The sequence below is a fragment of the Macrobrachium nipponense genome, chromosome 24 (assembly GCF_015104395.2).
Source record: "Macrobrachium nipponense isolate FS-2020 chromosome 24, ASM1510439v2, whole genome shotgun sequence".
NCBI lineage: Eukaryota > Metazoa > Arthropoda > Malacostraca > Decapoda > Palaemonidae > Macrobrachium > Macrobrachium nipponense.
In genome coordinates, this window is record NC_061091.1 from 57,411,671 (window position 1) to 57,424,920 (window position 13,250).

The window sequence follows — 13,250 nt, forward strand, 5'->3', positions numbered from 1 at the left end:
TGTTGTCGTCACTTCTTAGTATTCCAGAAGGTAGCAGCCCTGAGGTCTCTTGCAATTACTGAACTACCAATTCAATTTATCGGTAGTTGTTTTCACTTAAATGAATGAATATTGCATTGGATGTTTGCCCAGTTTTGACGGAATATTTATGCTGTTTGATTCTTACCTCTAAGCCCTTGCTAGATTGTTCGAGATAAAAGGAGGGGCAGTCCATACATGGAATTTTACATATTACGTTGTTGCTTTCCCTTGGTGAATTTTTTATTAACATTCCTTTTAGTGTATTATTATAAGAAAAAACGTGGTTGACCTTAAAAGATTTTAATAATGATCTTATGGTTTCAAAACCGTTAAAATAAGGCAAGCTGAGAATGTTCTTAGAATTTTCTTTCTCCGTATTACCTACACTATAAACTTTTTTTGGGCTTTATCAAAGCAAATATCTAATATATGTGAAGGATAACATAAATCTTTCCCTATTTTTCTTATTCAATCAATTTCTTGATCGAAATACTGGGGACTGACAATGCGCAATGCTTGTAAAAACATTGAAGAGAAAATTGATATTTTGATATTGAGATGGTGGTCTGAATAGAAATGAACATCATAAGTTAAGTTGTTGGTTGGTTTCCTATAAATACTGCACTTTATGTCTTTGGAAGGAGAAGAAGTAGTGGTCCCCTTCGGAGGAAGACTTAATGCGCGACTTTGCCTCTGGTGGAAGAAGCGTCCCTGGACCTTCTTTCTTTCTGGGAGTATACTGTTGCAGTCTGAGTGGCTCCTGGTTGCAGTCAGTTGCTGCTGCTGCTGCTGCCTCTTCTCCTCCTCCTCCACCTTTTCCCTCCTCCACTTGGAGAAGATGCTGCTGCAGCTGCTGTCTCCTGCTGTCTTTCTGTTCATCTTCTTCTTCTTCTTCTTCTTCTTCTTCTTCTTCTTCTTCGGTCTTTCTAACGGGATTTTATATTTTTTTGTTTTATCTCTTTATTCTTTTTTTTCTTTTTCTTTTTTTATTCTATATTTTTTCTTACACAATTTTTTTTTATTTTTTTCTTCATTTTTTTATTTTTTAGTTTCTTTAATATTTTCTTATATTCTATTTATTTTTTATTTTTCTATTTTTCTATTTTTTTTATTTTTTTTTATTTTTTTTTTTATTAATTTTACCTACTTTTATATTAGCTTTTCTATTTACATTTATAAAAAAAATTTTATATTGTTTTTCTTTTATTATTTTTTTATTTTTTATTATTTTTTTATTTTTATATCCTTATTTCTTATTTTCTTATTTTTTATTTTTTTTTCATGTTTATTTTTTATTTTCTTTATATTTATTAATTTTTTAAATGTTTTTTTTTATTATTTTATATTTTTACTTTTTTATTTTCATTTTTATTTTATTTTTTTCGAATTTATATTTTATTTTATCATTTTTATTTGATTTTTCCTTTTCCTATTTTTTTTAACCCTTTTTATTATTATATTTCATTTTGTTTTAATTATTTATCAAGAGAGAGAGAGAGAGAGAGAGAGAGAGAGAGAGAGAGAAAGGAGAGAGAGAGAGAGAGAGAGTCATAATACTAAAAATATTTGTACAGTTATGTAGCCCAAGATTTGTTCCTTCCTTTTTGATTCACTCTGCTATGATTATTGTTTGAGGAAAATACTATTATATTATTATTATTATTATTATTATTATTATTATTATTATTATTATTATTATTATTATTATTATTATTATTATTTCGGAAGCAGACCCTCTGTAGGCATGTTTTGTTAAAAAATGACTGCTGCTTCAGCACTATAATCTTGTAAAGAGTCTTCACTATCTTTCTGATGACGGCTTTCTCGTTGTTGCTTAGACTGGCGAAACAACGAGAAAGCCGTCATCAGAAACTAGAGAAGACTCTTTACAAGATTAAAGTGTTGATGCAGCAGTTATTATTATTATTATTATTATTATTATTATTATTATTATTATTATTATTATTATTATTATTATTATTATTCCACTTACGTTGATATGACTACAAACACAGTTTTGAGATTGAGTTTGGTAATGGAAGATGCATTAGCACGTATTCCATACATGTTTCCTCCTTTTGACTCCCAATTGTCAGAAAGTGTTTCATTTCCATTGATGTGCATTTTGTCCGATTTGACCCTGACTTATTTGCATCAATTTTTCACTTTTGTGTTTTTTTTTCTGAGGCAAGTTGCTTGGCAACTTTATCCAACTTCTGCAAGTTGAATGAATATGTTGACTAATTGACTTTACCTTTTGATTGTAACTGTCATCACTGTGTTTGTGAATACAGTGTTTGTACACATTCAGTATCATAAGTTGTATGCATCTGAAGCATTACCAAAATGCAAATCACAAAAGGTGACGATAAATTTGACATAAAGTTTTTATTGTAAAAAGACAAAGGTTTTTCCATTTCCAGTATGAAACCTTCTAACCAAAACTACTTCATTATTTATGCTTAACATGGCTCATAAAACACCTCATGTAAGTAAGCATTTAGTGTATTTGCAAATCTTAAACAAATTATGCATCCTTGACATTTCCATATTTCCATACAGATATATAGATAGATAGATAAGTAAGTCTATTGAGTGCGCTATTATAGTTATGAAAATGCAACAGGTTCTCAAATATGGTCTGAGAAAAGGACATAAAAGATAAACAAATAAATCTGAAGAGCCATAAAAATCTCAAAGCAGAACAATGAAAAAATGATACATATATAACTTTATCACTTCTACAAGTGGAACTTTAAATGCAGCTAAGTAATAATTGTACAAACATTTCAGCAAAACCTTCATGCATTACTTTGATTTTCTTCACCTGCAAAACAACATAAAGGAAGCTGACAGACATATTATTCTAGAGAACAAAAGCAAACAAACAAATGATAGCAACAACATCTAGAAAGCCAAAAGCACCTTCTATCAGTTCTGTCATTTCCTCCTCTGTCTTCTGTATTGAAGGCAATTTCAGGAAACAACAGGAGAACTATTATATATTATATAATATATATTATATAGATAAATATTTATTCAAATATATATATATATATATTATATCATATATATATGTATGTAGATATACAATAATGTAGATATTATATTAGATATATATTTAGATATAATATATATATATATATATATACTATATAATATAATATAGTATAATATATATATATATATATATATATATCATAATAATATATATGTATATATATATATATTATATATATATATATATATACATATATATATATAGTATACTATATTATATATATATATATATATATATATATATAATACATATATATAAGATATAAATATATATATATATATATCGATATATATATATATTATATTTTATATAATATATAAAAATATATATATTATATTTATATATTATATATATATATATATACTATATATATATATATATATATATACTAATATATATATATATATATATATATTCTATATCCATCAATATATATAAAAATATCTATATAAATATATATAGATAAAAAAATATATATCTACTCTATATATATATATACTATATTATATATATATATTCTATGATATAGATATAATTATATATATATAAATAAAATGTTATATCATAAATGTCCTATATATGTATATATCTAAAAATATATATATATCTATACTCATCTATATATATATATCTATATAAACCTGGTATATATATATATGTATATATCTATATATATATATATCTATTATCTACTATATATACTATATATATCATCTATAAAATATATATAGATAGATATGTATATACATTTATAATATACATATATTATATATATGATATATATATATATATATACTATATATATATAGAAAAATAGAGAGAGAGAAGAGAGAGAGAGAGGAGAGAGAGAGAGAGAGAGAGAGAGAGAGAGAGAGAAGAGCATATCTTGAATTATGTAAGAAGGTTTCTCTATTCATGTGAGGAGAGATCCCAGTTGAATATGGACTTATTATTAATACAAATGAACAATGGAATAAAGCATAATATTTCTCGATTATTTATCCAGTCACTCAAAGCCAACACTTTGTCACATCAGAGAGAGAGAGAGAGAGAGAGAGAGAGAGAGAGAGAGAAGCAGTTCCTCTCCATTCCTGTCAGTGACAAGAAGACAGCATAACAGACAGAAGCACAGAAAAGAAAGATTGGCAGACAGAGAGCTTCTTTCAGGTGACTTCTTGGTCATGTGGGAATAATGGGAGGCTACTGGAGGGACTGGGAGGGAGGGAGGGACTGGGAAGGAGAGAGGAGGGCCTAGGAAGTGCTAGGGACTTAGAGAGAGGGGGAGGTGTTGAAATGGGAGGGTACATAAAGGTATATTTAGTGGTTGTCATATGGAAGTCTCATCCTCCTCCCCTCCTCCTCCTCCCCCCCTCCCATTCCTCCTCCCTGACTCAGCAGTGAAAGTTTGAATGATGTCTTGTGAAGCCACCCCTCCCTTCACCTCTTGGTTTTTCTTCTCTTCATCCTCCACTTTCTTCTTCGTCTGCTTCTTCTTCGTCTCTTTTCGTCTTTTTTTCTTCTTCATCTTCCCTTTCTTCTCCTTCTTCTATTTTTCTCTTTTTTTTTCTTCTTCTCCTTCTCCTTGTTGTTCTTGTTCTTGTTCTTCTTCGTTTTCTCCTTGTTGTTCTTGCTTCTTCTTCCTTCTCCCTTTTCTTCTTGTTATTCTTCTTCTCCTTCGTTTTTCTCCTTGTTGTTCTTGTTCTTTCATCTTCTTGTTTTCTCCTTGTTATGTTCTTCCTTCCTCGTTTTCTCCTTGTTGTTCTTCTTCTTCTTCTTTTCCCTTTTCTTCTGTTCTTCTTCTCCCTTCGTTCTTTTCTCCTTGTTGTTCTTGTTCTTCATCTTCTTCGTTTTCTCCTTGTTATTGTTCTTCTTCTTCCTCGTTTTCTCCTTGCTGTTGTTGTTGTTCTTCTTCTTCTTCTTCTTCGTTTTCTCCTTTTTCTTCTTCTTATTCTCCTTCTTCGTTTTCTCCTTGTTCTTCTTCTTCTTCTTCGTCCCTTTCTTCTCCTTCTTCTATTTTTCTCTTTTTTTTTTCTTATTCTCTTTCTCTTGTTTTGTTCTTGTTCTTGTTCTTCTTCGTTTTCTCCTTGTTGTTCTTGTTCTTCTTCTTCTCCCTTTTCTTCTTGTTATTCTTCTTCTCCTTCGTTTCCTCCTTGTTGTTCTTGTTCTTCATCTTCTTCGTTTTCTCCTTGTTATTGTTCTTCTTCCTCGTTTTCTCCTTGTTGTTCTTGTTCTTCTTCTTCTCCCTTTTCTTCTTGTTCTTCTTCTTCTCCTTCGTTTTCTCCTTGTTGTTCTTGTTCTTCATCTTCTTCGTTTTCTCCTTGTTATTGTTTTCTTCTTCTTCCTCGTTTTTTGCTCCTTGCTGTTTGTTGTTTTGTTGTTCTTCTTCTTTTTTTCTTCGTTTTCTCCTTTTTCTTCTTCTTATTCTCCTTCTTCGTTTTCTCCTTCTTCTTCTTCTTCTTCTTCATCTTCTTCTTCGTTTAATCCTTCTTCTTCTTCTTCTTTGTATTCTCCTTGTTGTTCTTGTTCTTCTTCTTCGTATTCTCCTTGTAGTTCTTCTTCTTCTTCTTCTTCTTCTTCATTTTCTCCTTCGTCTTCTTCTTCTTCTTCTTCTTCTTCGTTTTCTCCTTGTTGTTTCTTGTTGTTCTTCTTCTTCGGTTTTCGTTTTCCTCTTGTTGTTCTTGTTCTTCTTCTTCTTCGCTTCTCCTTGTTGTTCTTGTTGTTGTTCTTTTTCTTCTTCGTTTTCTCCTTGTTCTTCTTCTTCTTCTTCGTTTTCTCCTCTTCTTCTTCTTCTTCTTCTTCTGGTTCTTGTTGTTCTTCTTCTTCTCTATCTTCGTTTTCTCCTTCTTCTTCTTCTTCTTCTTCTTCTTCGTATTCTCCTTGTTGTTCTTGTTCTTGTTCTTCTTCTTCGTTTTCTCCTTGTTGTTCTTGTTGTTCTTCTTCTTCGTTTTCTCCTTGTTGTTCTTGTTCTTCTTCTTCTTCGCTTTCTCCTTGTTGTTCTTGTTGTTGTTCTTCTTCTTCGTTTTCTCCTTGTTCTTCTTCTTCTTCTTCTTCTTGTGGTTCTTGTTGTTCTTCTTCTTCGTTTTCTCCTTGTTGTTCTTGTTTTTCTTCTTCTTCGTTTTCTCCTTGTTCTTCTTCTTCTTCTTCTTCTTCTTCGTTTTCTCCTTGTTCTTCTCTTCTTCTCCATCTTCTTTTTCTCCTTTTTCTTCTTCTTCTTCGTTTTCTCCTTGTTCTTCTTCTTCTTCTCCATCTTCGTTTTCTCCTTCTTCTTCTTCTTCTTCGTTTTCTCCTTGTTCTTGTTGTTGTTCTTCTTCTTCGTTTTCTCCTTGTTCTTCTTCTTCTTCTTCTTCTTCCTCGTTTTCTCCTTGTTCTTCTTCTTCTTCTCCATCTTCGTTTTCTCCTTCTTCTTCTTCTTCTTCTTCTTCTTCTTCTTCTTCTTCTTCGTTTTCTCCTTGTTGTTCTTGTTCTTCTTCTTCTTCGTTTTCTCCTTGTTGTTCTAGTTCTTCTTCTTCGTTTTCTCCTTGTTCTTCTTCTTCTTCTTCTTCGTTTTCTCCTTGTTCTTCTTCTTCTTCTCTATCTTCGTTTTCTCCTTCTTCTTCTTCTTCTTCTTCTTCTTCTTCTCCGTATTCTCCTTGCAGTTCTTGTTCTTCTTCTTCTTTGTTTTCTCCTTGTTTTTCTTGTTGTTCTTCTTCTTCTTTGTTTTCTCCTTGTTGTTCTTGTTCTTGTTCTTGTTCTTCTTCTTCTTCTTCTTCTTCTTCTTCTTCTTCGTTTTCTCCTTGTTCTTCTTCTTCTTCTCCATCTTCGTTTTCTCCTTCTTCTTCTTCTTCTTCTTCTTCTTCGTATTCTCCTTGTTGTTCTTGTTCTTCTTCTTCTTCGCTTTTTCCTTGTTGTTCTTGTTCTTGTTCTTCTTCTTCGTTTTCTCCTTGTTGTTCTTGTTCTTCTTCTTCTTCGTTTTCTCCTTGTTGTTCTTGTTCTTCTTTTTCTTCGCTTTCTCCTTGTTGTTCTTGTTCTTCTTCTTCTTCGTTTTCTCCTTGTTCGTTCTGTTCTTGCTTTTTTCTTCGCTTCGTCCTTGTTGTTTTCTTGTTCTTCTTCTTCTTCGTTTTCCTCCTCCGTTGTTCTTGTTCTTCTTCTTCTTCTTCCTTTTCGTCCTTGTTCTTCTTCTTCTTTTCTTCGTTTTCTTCCTTGTTCGTTCTTGTCCTTGTTCTTCACTTTCTTCTTGCGTTTTCTTGTTCCTTGTTGTTCTTTTTCTTTTTCTTTTCTTGTTGTTGTTCACTTTCTTCCTTGTCTTCCTTGTTCTTCTTCTTCTTCCTTCTTCGTTTTCTCCTTGTTCTTCTTCTTCTTCTTCGTTTTCTCCTTGTTGTTCTTGTTCTTCTTTTTCTTCGCTTTCTCCTTGTTGTTCTTGTTCTTGTTCTTCTTCTTCCTTTTCTCCTTGTTCTTCTTCTTCTTCTTCGTTTTCTCCTTGTTCTTCTTCTTCTTCTTCTTCGTATTCTTTCTTCCTTGTTGTTCTTCTTATTCGTTTTCTTCCTTGTTGTTCTGTTTTTCTTCTTCCTTTTCGTCCTTGTTCTTCTTCTTCTTCTTCTTCGTTTTCTCCTGTTCTTCATCTTCTTCTTCTTCCATTCTCATTTTCCTCCTTCTTCTATTCTTCCTTCTTCGTTTTTCTCCTTGTAGTTCTTGGTCTTCTTCGTTCTCCCCCGTTTTCTTCCTTGTTGCTCTTCTTCTTCGTTTTCTCTTTGTTTTTCTTCTTGTTCTTCTTCTTCGTCTCCATCCTTGTCTCTTCTTCTTCTTCTTCTTCGTTATTCTCCTTGTTGTTCTTGGTTCTTTTTTCTCTATCAGTTTTCTTCCGTTTTTGATTCTTCTTCTTCTTCTTCTCTTGTTATTCTCCTTGTCTTCTTGTTCTTATTCTTTTCTTCGTTTTCTCCTTGTTGTTCTTGTTCTTCTTCTTCGTCTCTTGTTTTCTTGTTCTTGTTCTTCTTCTCTTCTTGTTCTTTTCTTCTTCGTTTTCTTTCTTGTTCTTCTTCTTCTTCTTCTTCGTTATTTCTCTTGTTCGTCTTCTTCTTCTTTCCTTCCTTGTTCTTGTTTTTCTTCTTCTTCGTTCTTCTTGTTATTCTTCTTGGTGTTCTTGTTTTCTCTTCTTCTTCCTTCAGCTTTTCTTTTTGTTCTTGTTCTTGTTCTTCTTTTGCTTGTTCTTCTTCGTTTTCTCCTTGTTGTTCTTGTTCTTCTTCTCTTCGTTTTCTCCTTGCTGTTCTTGTTCTTCTTTTTCTTCGCTTTCTCCTTGTTGTTCTTGTTCTTCTTCTTCCTTTTCTCCTTGTTCTTGTTGTTCTTCTTCGTTTTCTCCTTGTGGTTCTTGTTGTTCTTCTTCTTCGTTTTCTCCTTGTTGTTCTTGTTTTTCTTCTTCTTCGTTTTCTCCTTGTTCGTTCTTCTTCTTCTTCTTCTTTTGTTTTCTTCTTCGTTTTCTCTTGTTTCTTCTTCTTCTCATCGTTCTTGTTTTTCTTCTTCTTCGTTCTCCTTCTTCTTCTTCTTCTTCTTCTTCTTCTTCTTCTTCTTCGTATTCTCCTTGTAGTTCTTGGTCTTCTTCTTCGTTTTCTCCTTGTTGTTCTTGTTCTTCTTCTTCTTCGTTTTCTCCTTGTTGTTCTTGTTCTTCTTCTTCTTCGTTTTCTCCTTGTTCTTCTTCTTCTTGTTCTCGTTCTTCTTCTTCTTCTTCTTGTTTTCTCTTGTTCTTCTTCTTCTTCTCTATCTTCGTTTTTTCTCCTTCTTCTTCTCTTCTTCTTCTTCTTCATCTTCTCCGTATTCTCCTTGTAGTTCTTGTTCTTGTTCTTCTTTGTTTTCTCCTTGTTTTTCTTGCTGTTCTTCTTCTTCGTTTTCTCCTTGTTGTTCTTGTTCTTGTTCTTCTTCGTTTTCTCCTTGTTGTTGTTGTTCTTCTTCTTCTTCGTTTTCTCCTTGTTGTTGTTGTTGTTCTTCTTCTTCTTCGTTTTCTCCTGCATTGCCAGGGTCTTTTCCATTTGGGTCTTTAATGTTGAAGATTTCTTTTTGAATTACAATGATACTTTTATTGCCACAGGGACCTCTATTTAACTCCGGATCATCCGTCACTTGTAGAGGTACCATAATCTCCCGTCCGGGATCCTGTAGTTCCATATGTCCAGCGGAGCCGAGTTTTAGGGCAAAATCTGACAGAGGCGTTCATTGAAAGACAGGAGTTCTTTTGCAGATGATTCTTGTATCATCTCATAGACTTCACTTCTAAAGTTTCCTATTTCTTCTTTAAACCTTTGTACATCCCGGGGGTTTGAGGGATCATATTTCTCACGGGTCTTTTCTAGGAACTCTGGAACAGCATCTTTGATCTCTGCTTTAAGCTGGTCAGTGTCAGGACCATGAGAGGCAAAGAGAGACTTGATTTTGTCAAGAGTTTTCTCGAGTGTTCCTTGAAAACCTCTGAGTTTACTTTCCAATTCTGGTCCTGACATTTGAGTCTCTTCATGGCTAACAAAGTTCCTCTCATCTTTGATCTGTTTTAATAACCCTTTTAATTCATCCGCAGGGTCATTCACCCCCCTTTGCCTAAGAGCCTGGCAGATTTTGTTCATCAGTGTGATGTCCAGATCTTCTGGAAGCTTGTCTGTGAGATTTCTGATGTCCTGGTCATTGAAGGGACATCTCCTCCCTTGTAGTGGGACTTGGTTGTCGGTGAGAATCTCTCGGATGCTCCTGTGTTGTTCGTTTTCTCCTTGTTGTTGTTGTTGTTCTTCTTCTTCTTCGTTTTCTCCTTGTTGCTGTTGTTGTTGTTCTTCGTTTTCTCCTGCATTGCCAGATATGATCAGAACTTCAGGGTCTTTTCCATTTGGGTCTTTAATGTTGAAGATTTGGTTTTTATTTACAATGATACTTTTATTGCCACGGGGACCTCTATTTAACTCCGGATCATCCGTCACTTGTAGAGGTACCACAATCTGTCCTGGATCTGTAGTTCCATAGTCAGCGAGCCAGTCGTAGGGCAAAATCTGAAAGAGGCGTTCTTTGAAAGACAGGAGTTCTTTTGCAGATGATTCTTGTATCATCTCATAGACTTTACTTCTAAAGTTTCCTATTTCTTCTTTAAACCTTTGTGCATCCCGGGGGTTTGAGGGATCATATTTCTCACGGATCTCTTCTAGGAACTCCGGAACAGCATCTTGGATCTCTGCTTTAAGCTGGTCAGTGTCAGGACCATGAGAGGCAAAGAGAGACTTGATTTTGTCAAGAGTTTTCTCGAGTGTTCCTTGAAAACCTCTGAGTTTACTTTCCAATTCTGGTCCTGACATATGAGTCTCTTCATGGCTAACAAAGTTCCTCCCATCTTTGATCTTTTTAAATAACCCTTTTAATTCATCCGCAGGGTCATTCACCCCCCTTTGCCTAAGAGCCTGGCAGATTTTGTTTATCAGTGTGATGTCCAGATCTTCTGGAAGCTTGTCTGCGAGATTTCTGATGTCCTGGTCATTGAAGGGACATCTCCTCCCTTGTAGTGGGACTTGGTTGTCGGTGAGAATCTCTCGGATGCTCCTGTGTTGTTCGTTTTCTCCTTGTTGTTGTTGTTTTTCTTCTTCTTCTTCTTCATTTTCTCCTTGTTGTTGCTGTTCTTCTTCTTCTGAGGAAGACATTTTGCAGAAGGCTTTAAGAAGGGACAACCTGAGGAGAAGAAGAGAATAAGAGCAGTCAAGATGAGGATATAGAATGAGAGCAACATCAGTAATAATGATAACAAGAGAAGCATTTTTAACATTAGCTTTAACCTGTTAAGTAATAGTTTTGGTGTTTCAGTGTTAGTTTCAACTGTTAAGTACTAGTTTTGGTGATCTAGTACTAGTTTCATCTGTTAAGTACTCGTTTTGGTGTATTAGTACCAGTTTCAGCTGTTAAGTGCTATTTTGGTTTTTAGTACTAGATTTGGCTGTTAAGTAATAGTTTTGTAGTGAAGTATTTGTTTTGGTGTTATAGTACTTGTTTCAGTTGTTAAGTACTAGTTTCAGCTGTTAAGTAATAGTTTCGGTGTTGTAGTACTAGTTTCATCTGTTAAGTACTTGTTTTGGTTTTTTAGTACTTGTTTCGGTTGTTAAGTAATAGTTTTAGCTGTTAAGTACTGGTTTTAGTGTTTTAGTACTAGTTTCAGTTGTTAAGTACTAGTTTCAGTTTTTAAGTACTAGTTTTGAAGTTTTAGCACTAGTTTCAGTTGTTAAGTACTAATTTCAACTGCGATGTACCAGTTTTGGTATTTTAGCACTAGTTTCAGCTGTTAATTACTAGTTTGAGCTGTTAAGTAATAGTTTTGGTGTTTTAGTACTAGTTTAAGTGATTAATTACTAGTTTTGGTGCTTTTGTTTTTTTTAGCTGTTAAGTACAAGTTTCAGCTGTTAAGTAATAGTTTTGGTGTTTATTACTAGTTTCAACTGCTAAGTACTAGTTTTGGTATTTTAGCACTAGTTTCAGCTGTTAAGTGCTAGTTTCAGCTTTTAAGTAATTGTTTTGGAGTTTTAGTACCAGTTTCAGCTGTTAAGTACTAGTTTGAGCTTTTAAGTAATAGTTTTGGTGTTTTAGTACCAGTTTCAGCTGTCAAGTACTAGATTAAGCTAGTTTCAGTTGTTAAGTACAAGTTTCAGTTGTTAATTACTAGTTTTGGTGTTTTAATACTAGTTTTAGCTGTTAAGTACTAATTTCAGTTAAGTACTAGTTTCAGCTGTTAAGTACTAATTTCAGTTAAGTACTAGTTTCAGCTGTTAAGTACTAGTTTAGGTGTTTTAGCATTAGTTTCAGTTGTTAAGTACTAGTTTCAGCTTTTAAGTACTATTTTTGGTGTTTTAGTACTAGCTTCAGTTGTTAAGTACTAGTTTCTGCCATTAAGTACTAGTTTTGGTGTTTTAGCACTAGTTTCAGTTGTTAATTAGTAGTTTCAGTTGTTAAGTACTAGTTTCAGCTGTTAATTACTAGTTTTGGTGTTTTAGCACTAGTTTCAGCTGTTAATTAGTAGTTTCAGTTGTTATGTACTAGTTTCAGCTGTTAATTACTAGTTTTGGTATTTTAATACTAGTTTTAGTTGTTAAGTACTAATTTAGGTGTTTTTGTACTAGTTTCAGTTGGTAAGTACTAGCTTTAGTTGTTGAGTACTAGTTTCAGCTTGTAAGTACTAGTTTTGGTGTTTTAGTACTAGTTTCTTGTTAAGTACTAGTTTCAGCTGTTAAGTACTAGTTTTGGTGTTTCAGTACTAGTTTCAGTTGTTAAGTACTTGTTTCAGCTTTTAAGTACTAGTTTTGGTGTTTCAGATGTTAAGTACTAGTTTTGGTGTTTTAGCACTAGTTTCAGTTGTTAAGTACTAGTTTCATCTTTTAAGTACTAGTTTTGGTGTTTCAGTACTAGTTTCAGCTATTAAGTACTAGTTTCAGATGTTAAGTACTAGTTTTAGTGTTTTAGCACTAGTTTCAGTTGTCAAGTACTAGTTTCAGCGTTTAAGTACTAGTTTTGGTGTTTCGGTACTAGTTTCAGATGTTAAGTACTGTGCTGGTATTTAGTACTAGTTTTAGTTCTTAAGCACTATTTTGGTGTTACAGTTCTAGTTTCAGCTGTTAAGTATTAGTTTTGATGTTATAATACTATTTTCAGCTATTAAGTACTAGTTTTGGTTTTTAAGTAATAGTTTTGGCTGTTAAGTATCATTTTCAGTGGTTTAGTGTTGATATTGGCTGTTAAGTACTGCTGTTTGTTGTTAAGTACTAGTTTTGATGTTTCAGTTGTTTGTTAAGCACTTGTTTCGCAAGTTAAGATGAAGTTAGGTTAGATTAAGGCCTTTTTTCACAATTTTGACTCAGTTTGGCTGCTTTTTGTCAAAATTGTCAATTTTTTTACAACATTTTTGCCAATAAGCCATTTTTGACCAAGTTTCTGCCAATTGTTTTGGTTAGGGTGTAGTAATTTTATTCTGATTTTTGGCTGCTTTTCCCCAACTGAGATGAGGTTAAACTGCGTTTGAAGGAATTTTCGCAAATTTTTCTCCCAATATTAGATATTTGTGGCTAGTTAAGGTCGTTTATGGGATTATTGCCTATTTTTGGCCATTTTTTCGCCCACTGAAATGAGGCAAGTTTAAGTTAAGGTGATTTTCATGGAATTTTGACCGATGTTTGGTCTATTTAAAAAAAGA

At 33.0% G+C, this 13,250-nt stretch overlaps 1 protein-coding gene across 1 annotated transcript; it reads right to left on the reverse strand.

Annotated features, from left to right (window-relative positions):
• Positions 1–631: 631 nt before the first annotated feature.
• On the reverse strand, positions 632–8,486 carry LOC135203143 (uncharacterized; the record flags this gene model as incomplete). The annotated part of the gene is made up of 4 exons (XM_064232818.1): positions 632–947; positions 5,873–6,396; positions 6,820–7,270; positions 8,260–8,486. Coding segments are annotated over 4 exons (1,518 nt in total), but the record flags the coding sequence as incomplete, so codon positions are not given.
• Positions 8,487–13,250: the final 4,764 nt, after the last annotated feature.